Source organism: Diorhabda sublineata, chromosome 5 (assembly GCF_026230105.1).
Source record: "Diorhabda sublineata isolate icDioSubl1.1 chromosome 5, icDioSubl1.1, whole genome shotgun sequence".
Taxonomy (NCBI): Eukaryota; Metazoa; Arthropoda; class Insecta; order Coleoptera; family Chrysomelidae; genus Diorhabda; species Diorhabda sublineata.
This window is the reverse complement of record NC_079478.1, coordinates 28,481,164-28,498,200: the sequence shown is the minus strand read 5'-3', so window position 1 is coordinate 28,498,200 and position 17,037 is coordinate 28,481,164. Positions and strand designations below refer to the sequence as shown.

Sequence of the window (17,037 nt, the reverse complement as noted above, 5' to 3'; positions counted from 1 at the left end):
TAAAACATGAATATATTGTGGAAAAAAAAACACTAGTCAAGGTCTTCATATCACAATTGGTTTTGTTTATTTTCTCTCTGCCTATCTGGAGGATCTCTACAACAAATAAAAATACTGTCGAGCTTTGATGTTGATGAAGTAATTGTTTGAGGAGGGAATTTCCTAATAATGTGGGTTTGGCTCAAATTATTTATCAGTTGTACAAGGTGGAACTTTGTTTAATTTGTTTGTTATAGCTTTGGGTCCATTTCTAATAGATTTCTAATAATAACAATTAAAATAGTTTTCATAAAATGACTGATACGCCTTAACGTTGACATGATGCTATAACAACAACCTGGATTTTCCACAAATTTTTCGGTCGCGTGGCCAAACTGCAAAATTAATAAGTGATAATATCTGACTTCACAGCTGTCATATGCGAAAGATATGATAGTAGAGGCATAAATTACAGTAATAATTTAATTGATAAAGTAATAATCTCTATAAATTCATAAAATGTTTTATTCCCTCTCCCTCGGAGTCCAAAACTTCTTTTACGTAAAATACGACCCTCTATAACAGAAACGAATAATTTGGGTTCCACACGTCAGTAACTCAAAGTCACAATAAAGACGGCCTTTGTACAAATGAGTCACTAATGAATGTGGAAACAAAAAAGGTTCACTTCAGGACACTGTTATTGCTTAAATGTGTTTACCAAATGGTTTCAAATCTAAACAGTAGACCAAACCTTAGACCTTAATTCAAACCTTTCGTAAATAAAAAACTCTAAATTTCAAATTATTAGACGTTTCCCTTGGTCTTTATCGTATCGAGGTTCAACTGTATTTTTAATATTTATTTCAATAGTGCCGTGCTAATGTTAATTTTCCAGTAATGCCAAAACAAAAAAACATTATAAAGAGTGGCGCATTTTGTAGGTTAGGACGTCCAGTTTAGAAGCAATGGCGCAGTGGACTGTTGCGCATCGCGTTTTCCCTGTTGAACATTTCTTCAAAAGTAATTAATCTGTTATTCCTATCTGGTTCGAAGCAGATTGTGAAAAGTAATGTAAAACTTCGAGGAACGACTTCTAAAAGTGATCAGTTCACTACAAACATTGGATATCGATATTCAAATGAACAAAGTGATAAATTGGTTAATCTTAACATTGTATTCATGTGTATGTAATCAAAATAAAGCAAATTATACTGGTTTGAAATTCATGCGTTCTTTTTGCGCCACCTATTAAATGAAATGTGTTCTGGATCAGTTAATTCGGTATTTACCAATTCGATGCACATAACATTTGAGGATATTTTCACTGATTAGTGATGGAAAATGTAATGTAAGATCTACAAAAACGTTTTTCTGATGAAATGACTCTAATTTTATTTGGTTGAGTTAAATATCAAACCCAAAAATGTTTAAACTATAATTGTCCCACAAAAGTTCTGTTTACACTAAAGTAAATCTCCGTTTAATGTAAGAAAGAACAACATCAAAAAAACAAAATAATATCGAGCAAACATGAAACGATGATTTTGAATTAAAACTAATTTCTTCAATCTAGCATAGCATGATAAGTGGCTCCGAAGATCATAAGTCTATCTTTTTGTTTACGTCAATATTTCACTTAGTTTTGTAGGCCGGGATCAGAATCAAATTAGAATCTTCTTCGTTCTCGTATCTCACGACTTTTATATTTGAAGATAAAACTTCTATTTATGGCTCTGTCAAAGTTGTTGCTGATAGGCGTCTGAAGATTCTTTATATTATAAAAATCAGCGTGGGTTTGATTTTTGACACATCTCGACGAAATGGTAGGACGTACTGGTTTACGGTACTGTGGCTCTATTAAATACTGTAAACATCATCTGAAAGTATACATTGGACAGAAAATGTCAGTTTAAATTTTTTTTGGGATATGGCGATAAGTACATTTTACACATTAACATCAATCAAAATTTACAACTGTTGTTGAAATTCGATTTCTACTTCCAGTAAGGAATCCTGAGTTTTCTTGACTTCATCTATAGGCTTTATAAAATAAATTACGGTATTACTCAATTTATTAAGTAACCAAACATCGAACTAAAAATTCCATTTCTTATTTATTATTTATAGTACAAAATCTTGGTACAGAATCTCCCATGAGTTGAAATTAATATCCGTAAATTATTTCTCGTTACGATTTTTTTACAGGCCAAGGCTTCGCACCCCGAAAAAATTTACACAAATAATTCAAGTACCATAATTATAAATGATTTTTAACTCCCCATGAAACATGCAGGTTTTTGTTGGTCGCACTATATATTCCTAATACATGTACGTCAAAGAACAGGTTATTCAATTGAAATTTTGATAAGTAAATGAGTTCCTAGGATATTGTTTATATATATAAATATTCATTCACTTGATTTCTATTAATAAAATTAATAGCTAGAATCTATTCAACCGAAATAAACATTATAAGATTTATATGAAGAATCAACTAAAATCGATAAAATGTTAGTAGATTAAGGAAGCATGTTGTCGGGAAGAGTAGTGGGATTTAAGAATTAATAATTCAAAGCATTCATATTCAGCTTTACTAGCAAAATTATATAATATAGGGCAGACATCTCAGTATTTAGAATATAGACTAAAAAGTCATCAATACGATAAAAAAACTGCATTAACGAACCAGGAAATAGCATAAAGACAACATAAATTCAATTATAAAGATTCAAAAATTTTTCAAACTGGAATGAAAAAGGGAATTTTTAGAAATGGTTCATAAGAACGAGAAAGCTATCAATTTTGTGAATATTAATACAATTACGAATAATTTGATTGATAGCTGCTACATATTTTCATGTTACAAGTCGTAGAAAAAGTATGGTGTGCAACGTGTGGAGAAAGTACTTTTCTTATTCGAGAGAAAATTTGAACATTTATGTTATTATAATAGAAAATTTATTACCATTGTGTTAATGTTATCAATGGAATTTAACGGTCACTATTTATTTCCAATATAATTTAAGCTGTTATGCAAGAAAATCCTGCAGAATCTGGTGAGAGACAACGAAGGCAACGAAGAAATGGACTTACTCGCCAGACTGAGATCGGCTAACTCATCGATGGGCCCAAAAGCGTTGTCATCGCGTCTCTTCACAGTCTATTCGCAACTGGTACACAGATGGCTCCAGGAGGAATGGCTTGGCCGGGGCAGGCTTCTAAGGAGGACATCCCAAAATAAGCGAATCTTTTTCGTTTGAGGAACATGTCACCGTCCAAGCCGAGGTATCTACTGTGATGGAATGCGGACGCGCGATACTCAAACGACGCCAGTAATCTCAGTCTGCTCTGAAAGTAGAGCTGCCATACAAGCTATAACGGCTAAAAAATGATGGCTGCAAGATCCAACTCGTTTGGGAGCTTGGTCACTCGGAAAATAAAGGCAATGACGAAGCGGACTCACTCACCAGATTGGGATCGGCGAACCCACCAATGGGTCCAGAACCTATCGCGTCTCTCAACGGTCTACTTGCAAGGCGAGCTCGGCAGAGATGGATACAGACACCTGGCACGAGAGACGGTCCCTAAATATGGGACCGTGTGTCTCACAACAAACAACTACTCTAATTTAAAAGGAACAAAATCCGTCTAGTGACCAGACTCTCATTAAAGTCGCCATCTCCACACCATGAACATCACAGACGATCCGGAGTGCTGTTGTTGCATTGAGGAGGATGGAACCGCAGACCACGTTATCTGAGAGTGCCCTACACTCATACGAGCGCGGTTTGAACACCTGGGCAAACTTCACAAATGCCTAATGACATCAAAAGGTTCAAGCCCCCTGGCCGCCCACAAGTATGAATCTTATTGTAAACCAAGCCGTTGAAAGAAAAATTAATTTTAACGGTATTCAATAATGAATTTTTATTATTAATTATATTTTATCCTTCTATTTCTATTTCAGGTGACAAATTCCGATTGGTACTGGCAACTACCTTAAGAGAAGATGGTTATGCTGACGCTGGTGACTGGAATCCTCAAGGATTGGAAAATGAAGGATCAAGGGCAGACAGTTTCGAATACGTAATGGCTGGCAAAGTGTATAGGATAGAAGGTGATGAAGCAGCTAACGAACCATCAAGCAGATTGTAAGTAATTTTTTTCAATTATTAGTTTTTTTTCTCGCGTTTAAATTTATCAAAGATTTATTTTGAAAATGTCTTAAATCATAAAGATAGATAGATATATTTGAGGGTTTGCGGTTGTTGTAATGTGAAATAGGCATAACAAGAAGAGGTGTTAAAAGTGAATCTTCTTGTCTTGTTAATATTAGGTGATTATACATAATGTATTAGGAAAACTCAACAAATAAGGGGGATGATGTATACCAAAGGAAAAAATCATAATTGAAATAAAAACATTAGCAGAAACAGTATGTACAAGAGGAAACGGAATCGTTCGTTGACATATGAAAAGGTGGAAAGAGAAAAGGAGAATTGTTATTAAAACTACACTTCTTGATTATATTTAACATCAAATGTTTCCCGCTTATCTTGTCAAATATACTTCCACTTTCATTAGTGAAATAGCCTATTTTTTTTTTTCATTTGAATTGCTTCAAATAAACATCACACGTCTTCGGACTCATGGTGTTTTCAATGTATCGATATGATCAAGTCGACGGACTTATCGTGGAAAGCAAGTCACTAATGGTATCATTGAAAATAATTTCATCATTATAATCGAATTTAAGTGAAATATAATTTACTGCGGAAAATTAGCTTTCTATTCTGATACAAAAAAATGACAGATTTATACTGACAATTTATTTTTGTTATATTTCGAATCTACAGAATGAAACAATACACATTCATGTTATCTCGGTTAAACAATTTTTCACTTGATTATCTTGAACTCAATAAAGATAATTGGTAGTAATGGAAAAAAACAAAAGATTCTTTTTGTCTTTGTCTGATAGACATTTTCTATAATTTTTATATATTGCTTTATATGTTCGAAAGTCATTTTTACAAAAAGTATTCCATTTTCACAAGGCATTTTTAGAGAATTTGGATAACGTGGACCATTTAGAAAGTATATACCACTTCCTCAGACACCGCTAAACGCGTACAGTTCGATGCCCCTCCAAAGGGACTCACGATGCTGTGAATTTTAAAGTATTTGTAATTCGGAATGAGTGAAAAAAAATCAAATATTCAAATGAAATATAAATTATGCTATAAAATTTTATATTTAGTTAACCAAACATCAAAAATTTCGCAAAGATTCATAGCGATTTTGACGACGCCAAATCAGTCTTAAGAAATAGTTCTATAGTTCTGCTTTAACTGCCCAGCATAATACCACCTAGAACAGCATCTACATAACAACCTACTCGACAGGCAGACGTGGCTCATGACCACAGAGTTCGCCTGTAGACGTTAATTTATCGGGTCTCTTTTCTTTGGAGAAGTGTACACTTTAGTAAATACAGGAATGAATGTAAAATAGCCACGCACGTTAATGCGCGTTACTAGATGATGGTAGTCGGGATTAGTACGGTCCCTCAAGCAGATAGTGAAGAGCACTACATCATTCACTTCTGTATTTGCCAAACTATAAGTGGAATCAGTTACCAAGGCACGTCTTTCAAATGAAACATTTCATTCAATAGGCAACGAAAAATATGAAAACAATTTATGAGCTACTGAATCAATATTATTACCAATCAATTGAACAGACGTTTTCTGCTTAAAAAATATTTGCTGCAAAAATACCATTTCCATAGTCTGTTCATCTAAAAAACGCAGTGCTCGGAAATATTATCAAGCATAGTTTACGAGATCTCTAAGACGAGGCTGCTTGTACAGAGTCGCAGAAGCGACGATCGAGTGTATGAAATTTTATAAAATATGATATGATATGCATCTAGATACGTAAAAATCATCAAGGTTTAACTAATGACAAAAAAAAGAAAAACCATTCGTAGTTAACATTAAATGATTTACAAAAAAATGAGGACATAATAAAATAATAATAAATCCTCCTTGTCGTTACTCAGAATCTGAAAAACTGCTACTAGAAGAATCACTTTCGCCTTATCTATCACATGCCCTACGCAATTATTTCATTCTTCAGAGGTAATAGTCAAAATAGCATCACTCAAAATATTTTTAAGATTGCCAAATTTAAAAGTAGTATTTTTTTGGCAACACAGTTTTGTATGTCCGCGCGAATAAGCTCTATTCACTCTAGCTCTATTCTATCCCCAGAAGTTCTGTGATCACCATATTTTCCACGAATGGTATACTTTTCAAACGCAACCATTTTTGAATTATCGTTTCTTCTTCAGCTTCCTAGAACGGTTAAAAGAATTATACAATTTCGAAACTACGTTACTGAAATAATTCCCAAACGAATTGCCGTCTATCTCCTCATGATAGTAGTCCGTTTTCTTCGACTCAAACGCCCACAAGGCGTCGAGGACAAAACGGGTTTCGCTTCCTCTGTGGCATACTATAAACCTTTTTCCTTTCCTTAAAGAAGATTAATGTTGTTTCAGTTGAAAAAGAAGAATTTACATCTTATTTAAGCTTTGGTACATTTCACATCAATATTTGAATCTGTTCCCAATTTATCTTATTAACAGACACACACACAGTTTGTTGGGGGTATAATAAGGTGATTTTTACCAAGAGATAATACAATTGAAAGGCTTGCTTTGAAGATTTTATGGAATTTTGGATTTAACGTGGCCTGTGTTTATCCATGTTTACTTCAAGAAATGTTTTTTCCTATATAGGCGGTAATTTCCATTAAATACTGTCATCTCCACAATACTATTTCTGGTTTCTCGAGCAACAAACTATTTCTTCTCCGTCTTCCCTTTTTTTACATTCAAAACTTAATTTTTCAACAATTTGTGTAATGTTCACTTTTTGAAATTTGGTAGGTCAGCATCATTATTTACATTTTTTGAAACTGAATGTATTATTGTCATTTCATTTCGGGAAACATTGATATCTAACAGCGTTTAAATCAAAATCTTCTACAAAATCAATAATTTTTTTTCGTGAGGAGTATATATTTGGAACTGAAAAAGTTTACTGGAGCCACTCCAACCACGGTTCCTACTTTATTCACGTTTTTAAATGACAATAAAGGATTTGCTTCAACTTCATTTCTGTAAATATTTAAAATTACATTTTTCACATTTATATTAAAATACAGTTTTTTGGTCTTTATTTAGCTGTATTTTTTAAATAGTTTCTTCAGCTGTATCAGTATCTGAAATTTTAAAAAGATCTATTAACTATTAAAAGTTACCACTTAAACCATAACTGACCCTTCCGACCCTTTAGCTATGTACCAAAAACAATTTTAATATCCGGGCCGATTGGTAATAGGTACAAAATCGCGTGGTGATCGTGCTTCGATCCCGCATCGATTGTTGTTTGGGTCGCTCTGTTTGCTGGATGGTTAGGTTTAACTATAAATGATATTGTTGCAACAAATATTAATTAGTCTAAAAAAGAGAAGAAACATACAAATATTTACTAATAGTTTTTGCCTTGCTTGTAACTGTTGCGCAATTGGAAACATCTTTTAGTAAACTGAGAATAATGGAAAACTGCAAGAGGTCCACAATTTATGAACAAGGTTGGCGTAATTTGCTAAATCTAAATTCAGAAAAAGGAAGTTCTAGTTCTAGAACTCAGAATGTTATAAGGTTTTATGCTTTATACTCAATGTACCAATGAGAAATGTCTCCACCTACTTTTAAAATATACAAGAGATAGAGTAGGGGCCCACAAATATCTTTTGCCCTAAGGCCCATTCGTCCTTAGATTCGCCACTCATCAAGCGTGAAAACTCCCCTGAACCTAAAACCAATGGAAATTTATTGAGAAGTGAAGCGGAAACAACGTATTGAACGAAAGTGCAAAAGGAAAAATGTTCGAGACGAAAAGAAGAGTGGACATCCGAGCTTTGTACTCGTACCTGGTATATTCGTGATATTTGCATGCATGTTTTTAAATCAATATATTGATATTTTATTTTGAGCAATATCAAAAATACATTATTAATAAATGTGTAAAGTAATACGAGTAAGACGGTTTGATTGGCAATTCCTATGAGTGAAAAAATGTTACTTTACTCATACAAAAATTTTTTTACGTCCGTAGACTTGAAAAAGTTCGACAAAACTGTTATCAATTACAACTGTGAGCATTATTAATTTAAAGTGAAGAAGTTACTTTACAATTGGTACTTGAATTGGCAACATTTAACGAATTCAAAGAAATAACATCGTCTATAGTTGTATTAGTACTTAATGGATTATTGGTAGGATCGTGAACATTCACAATGTTGCTTGAAGTCGAACTAGTTGTTCCCACTAGAATTTTTACTGCGGAATTCATTTTGTTTTTGATTGAGGCGTCTACATAACCCTCCGAAACTGTGTTGGATTTCCACCCACCATGCTTCTTTAGTTGAATTTATCACCACCGGAATCCACTATTAAAGACGCCGAAGAGCAGGGAAATATATGCCTATTTAAGTTTTTTCAATTAGGTAAATTCACAAATACGTTGAGATAAGCGAGGGAATTTTTGAAAAGGTATTCATAACTACAACTTGGGTTTTGCATTTTCCATTTCTAAACTGCAAAAAGAAATGATCTATTTTGAAATTTGTCGTTCGTTGGTTTTTTATTATTATCTATTATCAGATATTTCACCAATAACAGTAAATCGACTTTGAACATGAGTTTTCGCATCAGGTATTGTGATAATTAAAACATTTCCGGTATTGTTAATATCGTTACACTTCATTTTATATAATTCCTTCCTCAGAAAGATGTTATAAATAATATCTAAGCTTACGTTAAAATTTTTTGGTTCAATATCTTATGCATGAGATAATGATCATATGGAGCTTTCAAAAGAAACTTATTAATTTGTTCAGGGGCAAATGTTAAAGATTTTTTGGGTCTATAGCCATCTCATTTATTTTTCAAATATGCTATGAGTTTCGAGTATTTACTGATGTCTGCGTCGTTATTTACAATTACGGTGCCTTTCAGTTTTGAATAAGTTGACCAAAGTTTTGAAGACTTCCACATTTTAGATTCAGTTTCAAAGTAAGCTAGTAAGACTCTTTCTGTGAAGCTGTTTATGTCTTTTTTACTACGCCGCTCCATAAAAGAATTATATTCCTTTAAATACTGTTCCCTGGATTTCTCAGGGAGAAGATTCATAGCCTTTGCAGCCGATTCAACAACATCTTCTGGTGTTTAGTTTAAACTTTAAACGATAATTCTACACGCCTTTTAATTAGACACAAAACGGATTTTCTTGAAGGAATATCAAGAAATAAAAGTATGACAGAGAATATCCATCCAAATTCTTGGGGTAGTTTTATATGTCTATGGCTTTGATGAGCTGATTACCAACTCAAAAAATGACGTGTTCTAAATACTTCAGCTGAAAAATTATGTGATATAAAGAAAAACGACAAGAAGAAACAATATAACTGCTGAAATGATGAAAAATATCGACAAAAACGGAATAAACAAACAGAATTACTAATTCTAGGAATCGTACTACGTATAAAAAAGTACTACGTATAAAGTAATATCTGGAATAATGGAAATGAGAATAAGAAATTAGGTTGGAGTTGGAGGACTCTCAATTTGACTTTAGAGATAGAAGAAGCACAAACGACTTTATATTTATAATTAGACAATTGATTAAGAAATTAATGAAGATAAGGAAATTCATTTATGCTTTTTACATTTCGAGAGACCCTATTTTCTGATATGTACAAAATTATAATTGAAACATATACATTTTTATTATAAAATACAACATAACCTCATCGTTTTGCTTCTTAAAAACTCGGTACCAAATTTAGTAAGAACTAGAATGTTAATAAACACGTTAAAGGTCATTTCATATTTTTGTGCGTACATTATACCTAATAAAACGAATGTAACCTTGAATCTCGACTTAATTATAATTCCATCGTTTACTGACATTCAAAATTACTGGTACAGAGTGACACGATTTAATACGATAATGTTCATAGCCCAGTTACTTATTGAAATTTATTAGAAAAAATGTCGCTATACTCTAGATTTCTATTTGTCTCTTGGTATTTCATGAACTTCGTAAATATTTTTATCGAATTTTGACGATACATGATTCTATAATCTGTTGTTTTGCTCTAAAAGAGTCGTACACTATTCGTCATATAGCATTCCAACTAGGAGGGTGGAAATTTTCATTGTTGAAACTAACCGTAGAAATCTATAGAAAAAATCATTCTGAGCACAAATCTATGGTGTTTTTTCGAGAAATCAATACTTTGTGACTTATTCGTTATTAAAATTATGAATTATTCTTATAAAAAATGCATATTTTGAATTGATTTTTTACAAATAAGTCATAAACTTTAGATTTTATCGAAAAACTGTGTAGAGGTTAAAAGTAGCTTTTAAAAAAATAAAAAGAACGTTTTTTTTGTTATAAACCTAATACAAATTGAATTATGATTTATTAAAGGTGGATTTAGTGAACCGAACATGTTGAAAAATTGAAAATTGAATAAGTGGAAAACGGTAAATTTTACTGAAAAAATGTATAGAGTCTTTTTCTAAGAACATCAAAACACCATTCAAATAAAACTTGTAATACATAAAATAAATTATGCGAAAATGAGATAGGATTCCTTCATTTCACAGCAAAAAACGTCATTTTTACCCTTGATATTGCTACCCTAATTGAAATATAATGTTATAAATTTGCAAATCACTTCATTAGGATATTGAATGGTTTAGAAAGCTTGATTCTGAAAACAATTATGGTTACAATGGAGCGTTCTATATATATTTTTAAAAATTGTCTTATAAAAATAATAAAAAAATGAAAGATACGTTAAAACTGCTAAGAGACAAAAAGTTTTTTTAATGAAAATTCTTTATGGAGAAAAAATCGATCAAGTGTCACCAAGGAAAAAGAGAAGCCGACGAATTTATAGTTGAAATAACCGTGGAAGATATAGACATATTAGTAGTTTTGACAGCAAAGCTAAATTCCAGCAAGAAGTTTATTTTTTTAAAATTACGTAAAAAAAATTCTCCCTCACTGTTGTATTGATGTAACAGTTTTGAAATGGAATATCCTAACCTAACCCAACAGTGCCGAATTTATTGGTTTTTCCACATGCAGTTATTGGCTTTGATACAACATCAGTTTTTTATAAAAAGGGTTTAAAAATTTTTTGAATTAATGGAAAAAGGCTAGATTCAAGAGAACATAATAGATAATAGGTACTGTTTAATAATATTATAAGATACTGCTAAAAATACGAACGCAATGCAGAACATTGAAGATTTGGTAGTATTTCTTGATCGAATGAGATATGGGTCCTTTATTAAGGCAACTACTAAAAACACTTCTGTTAAATTGTCACCCCTTGTTACAACAGTTGATGCAATGGTTGAGTACATTAAAAGATGCTTGGAAAGAAAATATTAATCATACTGGTGACTGGGTTCAGTGCAACCCATTTAAATGAAAAAAAGTCCTGCGCCACAAGATCTCTTGCAAATAATATTTTGCAATTGCAAAAAACGGTGCATGGGACTTTTTTGTAACTCAACTTGCAATGAACTTTCTGGTGGAAATTATCTGAACAGTGCACCAATAAGTGATGAAGAAGACGAAAATACAAATACTGATAATGATGATTGTTAACTTTTATTTCTTTTGTATAATAATTTTTTAATACTGATATGTAAACGAAATTTATATACACTACATTAAATACACGAAAAAATTATATTAAAATATTTTTTTCAAACGTCAATCTTCACAATTTTTGAAGATTTAATTTTTTTTCTTTATGAGGGGGGGTTTTTGAGAGATGATTATATGCAAAATAATCATTCACAAATCAATCAGTACAAAAATATCAATTACATAAGTAATATTTTTAATTCTATAAATAAAATCATTAATTTTTTTTCAACTTTTTTGTTTCAAAGGAACAGTTGATTTATATACAATAAAAAGAACACTTCTAACACTTAAAGTAAGGTAAAGTACTATAATTGATTTTTTTCTAAAATTTTATCACAAGGGGGGTTGGTTTAACTTTTATTTTATTGAATTTTGACAATTTTGACAATAAGGGGTAGTTTTCACTCCTTACACTAATTTGTACACTTTGGCATATGGTAGATTTGGAAGTGAAGGATAAATAGATCATAATTCCAATATTTCACACAAATCCATGCGTCTTGATAAAATTCTGAGGTGATACCATATTTTTACGGTTGTTCACTGGACTATATACAAGGTAACTTATGTATGATCCTATTCGAAAAGTATAAGTTTGATTAAATACTGGAGTTATTCAATTCAATCAATGAAAAACTGATTTGGGAGCAATTTTAGGTCAGTTCTCTATGGTTTAATCAACGCCGTAACCAATGTATACAATCGATTCGAAATGGCGTCAAAATCAAAATCTGATTCTGAAATCAACAACAGAACTTGTACTGCTGTTGAAATCCTATTCCGTTGTCCATTAACTTCAAAGTCTTCCTTGGTGAAGTATGTTTCACAAATCACTTGGTTTAAAATTGTCTCTTCTTATGGCAACCAACCATTTATTCCTAAGGTCGGAGTCTTTTCGTAATTTAAACTATCATCTTTGGTTTCAATGTTTAGAAAAAATATTAATTTGTATTGTGAGGAAAAGAATTGATACTGATGTCACATTCTTACTTTGGAAATTTTTATTTTTGTTCTGCATTTTTACTTTCCAGCCGTTTATGGCACAACAAGATTGAAGCATCCTTAAACCACAAACTTGAATTTGAAAAACAAAATATTTCTTAAAAAATCATTCAAAACGTTATTATAATCATCAATATGCCAAAATAGAATGAGTGGCAGTTTATAAGAACTAATGAACAAAGGGCACTTGAAGTGCCCTTAGGATCAAGTATCGTAATTAACCATAGACAAACGAAATAAAGTCCATGCTTCAGATATAAACTCCATTTATTTTGTTTTCTTTAGCTCCATTCTTTTAAGTTGTCACTGCGTTAACATCGATTTAAAATCGTTTGGGTTGGTCGATAATCTTTAATAAAGAAAATATTGATAAAATTACGTTAAAATTGATCTCTGTTAATTCTGTTTCTCCTGCTTCTCAACTCTGTACTAATTTTTAGTTAAATTTATTGTAACACATGATGCCAATTATACCACACTATAAATTTATTGAAAGCTTTAAAAAGTACGAAAAAAGGTGTCTTTTCAAAATCGAATATTAGTACTTAATTAAATATGATTTTCAACGTGAGCTATCTTTAGAACTTGGCATACATCTTCTTGGCATGTACTTCATTATGTAGATCAATTTTTTTGTAATAAATATTCAGTTTATCAAAGAAAATCGGTATGTTCGTAACGAATTTTTGCGTAAAGAAAAAGAGGCTTTCCCTCCATATAATCTGTACTCAATAGAGGTATTTTTGAGTCTTGTTAAAGCGTTAAGGTAAGATGTTTTTTAATAATTGATACGTTTTTTCAAATATTTCATTGATAAAAAATATTGCTTCACGATTTATCTGATATTTTCCATTTAAAATTTCATTTTCATCTTAATAACAGGATGACACAGCATAAAAATATAATAAACAGTAGAAATAGTGAAAGCTTTTCTTCCGGGCCGAAATTTGAACACATACAAATAGGTTCATCTCTAAGAAACAGACAAAATTCGAGAAACATATTTTCGAAGGTTACATCAGATATGTTTATTTCAATACCTATATTTACTTTTTGTTTTCTGAAAGTAGTTATTGGGCATATCACTTAAAAAAATACTAAATTCATCCCTCTTCATGGAAAAGTTGATTTAAAAAATAGAATGATTGTTATTGTACTTGACTACAGTTATTAAAAATCTAGTTGTTGTGGTCGAAAATACGTATTCCTTGCAACTGTACCTGTACTCATAGTTGAAGTTACTTTTATTATTTACATTCATTAAATTGTTCAAGTACTCGAGGATTGTCGTTAATGCTAATCAATAGCTTTTTGATTCATTTATTAATTTTCCTCCTCTATTTTTTCTACAATTAACTGTGCTACTTGGCTATTTTCCTTTGCGGTTCTGTTGTTATTTTTTTATTTCCACATATTTATTTCTCGACCCATATCTTCTCCTACTGTATTTGATTATTGTTTCTGGGTTGACTGTAAATATGTTTGGACAGACGACATTATCAACTAGAATTAACATTTGTCTAATTCGATAAATATAGGTAGTTAGTTTTCCGTTTTTTTTTCTTGAACAAATGGGTGACCAATTTCTTTAGAGGATCTCTCAAAAGGTAGCCGAAGACGCAATTTGAAGAGGGCACCTCTGGATAGGAACAGTTGGGAAAGAAAACTCAAAGCCAGCAACTGGTTGTAGCCCCACAGAAAAAAACGTCTGGTCGAGTTTGACACTGAATAATTTATTTTTTATTAGATCAAGTATTACCACTAAATATCTTAAATTCAAGTCCATAATAGTTATCCTAATTCTTGTTTCCGAAGTTGTTAGTTTAATTTGAATCTACCTTTAAGAAGTCATAATGGGAAGAATTATTAGAATAAATAGGAAATATGAAAGTAACAGGAAAAAGGGCTACTTTCCAGATAGTTTCCTAGTTTGTATTTTTTTAGACGGATCTGTTCGATTTCTAGGGAGCTAACAGCATGTACCAACAGTTCAACGTCATCTAAAGTATCGAAAGTATCCATAAAAACAGTGGTTGTCGTAGGTCGCTCTGCGGTGTTGGACACAAAAAATAGAGTACTTCGAGCATGCTTTTGCAAGACATCATCAAGTGAAAATACATAAGCAGATATTTATCTCACCTTTTTAATCCTTACAAATAAAAACTGCCTTCTTTTTCTTAAAAAAAATTAGGTGTGCGATCACGTTCTCGATTCTTTTGTAGGTAAATTAAGGTTAGGAAGAAATAGTCTCTTGGAGCCAGATTTGGTTAATAGGGTGGGTGGTCAACCGTTATTATTGTAGCACTAAGTAAACAATCGCAATTCAAAATAGTAATCGTCGGACCAGAGTGATTTACAAAAAAATAATTAACCATTTCTTTCGTCGTTTGTTCTAGAAGAAGACACTTTTGCAGTAGAACAGTTTGAAGGTGTAGAGTAAATTAGGCAGCGCTGTAGATGAATTATTAGACACTGCCGTCTTCTTATTGAAGGATGGCGATCACGTTTTTAAATGCGTCTCTGTCACTCGCAACATGAAACAATTCTCCGAGGCTGAGATTTGTCCATTCTCTTATGTTACGGAGCCTGGATTTTCTGTCATTCCAGGATATCTTCAGGATGCATCTATAGAGCCACATCTCAAATGCTTCAAGTTTTTTGATCATTTGAGGTTTCAAGGTCCAGGTTTCCACTCCGTAATGTAGTACTGACCACACATAACATTCCATGTAACCTATTCTGACGTGGACGCTTAGATTTCTGTTTGCAAATATTGAGGAGTACTTGACAAAAGCCATTTTAATTCTGATCTTGATTTCTTCGTCTGGATCCATAAATGTAGGACTTATTGAGTTTTGTCAGTCTATAGGGTCATTTTAAAACGAATTGTGTGATTATATGAAATTGCTGAAAATTGGGCTTGTGACTTTTGCCGAACAACGATGATTTGACATTTCATAAACCAGAATAGGAACCGGGACGATTGGATATTTCAAGATATTAAAACCGCAGACAACATCCGATCACATTTTACAAATTAAAATTTGACTTCCGTACACACTCGCTGGAACCATCCTTATGGCAGGCTTAAATTGTATAAGTAGCATCAATAAGTTTGCTAGAATACTGTGGATTTCCCAATCGCTGACTCTTACACATACAATATGTGATAATGATACAGATCAAATTCTAGAAGTTCGCTAGCAGTGAACCGATCACAGCTTCTGAAGATGCCAAACTTTCGTGTTGGCAAAACGTCAAGAACAAGACACAATCAATGACGGCCCAACAGCCCAGAAACAGTACATAATGGACAATGGCCATGAAAACCTTTCACAGATTTTCGGCGGCAAGATTAATTTCTCGACTATGCATAATAGTGATCTCTGACTCTTAATGATAGTCTTGCGAGAATCTGTTTTGTCTATACTTCGTTAAAATATCTTGACGTGTTTGGTTGTATCCATCTATAAAAATTAGTGCAGACAAATTTTTCTTGTTTGTGTAATTATTCTTCGACCTCTCAACAGGAGATCATGAACATTTTCTTGAGTAGTAGCAGTTGTAGGTCCTCTGCCTGCACGTTGGTCTGGATACGACTATCTATTACATAGGGAACACACTGTTTACGCTACGATTAAATCAATACTCACAACACATTTTCCTTAAGTCATGTGTTAATGCCGATTTTCCCAATGTGAAAAAAATCTGCTTATTTGCGTTTGGGTCTGAGAGAGATGTGATTTTCGAATTAGGGCTTCTTCTGTAGGCATACCTTACACATCTTAATAAACTCAAACTTGTCTATGTCGCATTTAGGATAAGTTAAATTTTGGAATTAATTTTCTTATTAATTAACTGAAAATGTTATTTTCTTCGTGCATCACGTGAAGATGTCTGAAGTTGTGCAGTTTTAGAACGCTAAAACTAGAAAGATTAAAATGAAATGTTAATGGTAAGATTATTCCGAGAGGACTTTCAGATTGGTGTTCTACGAAATATGACAATAAGGTATTGGGATCCACACTGTGTTTTCTGAAATTTTGGACCAGTGAACACAGCTGGTGGTATCTCAGTTCTTTTTTGTTCAATCTTCATTTGTTATGGATATTCGTAATACGGTTGAGTGATTTAATAACATGAGTTTGTAACAGAAATCGTTATTCGCATATATTTTCTTTTGATATCATTTTATTTGTGCATCGCAACAGAAAATTAAACAGTTCAGTAATTCATCACACTT

The 17,037-nt window shown here is 32.2% G+C and overlaps 1 protein-coding gene across 1 annotated transcript in view; it reads left to right on the top strand.

The window, feature by feature from the left end:
- LOC130443870 (DNA-directed RNA polymerases I, II, and III subunit RPABC3) overlaps positions 1-17,037 on the top strand; it is a 173,314-nt gene that overhangs the window by 95,977 nt on the left and 60,300 nt on the right. The window contains exon 3 of the mRNA XM_056778750.1: positions 3,950-4,133. Within this exon, the coding sequence (XP_056634728.1) occupies positions 3,950-4,133 (184 nt within the window). The remainder of the gene's footprint in view (positions 1-3,949; positions 4,134-17,037) is intronic.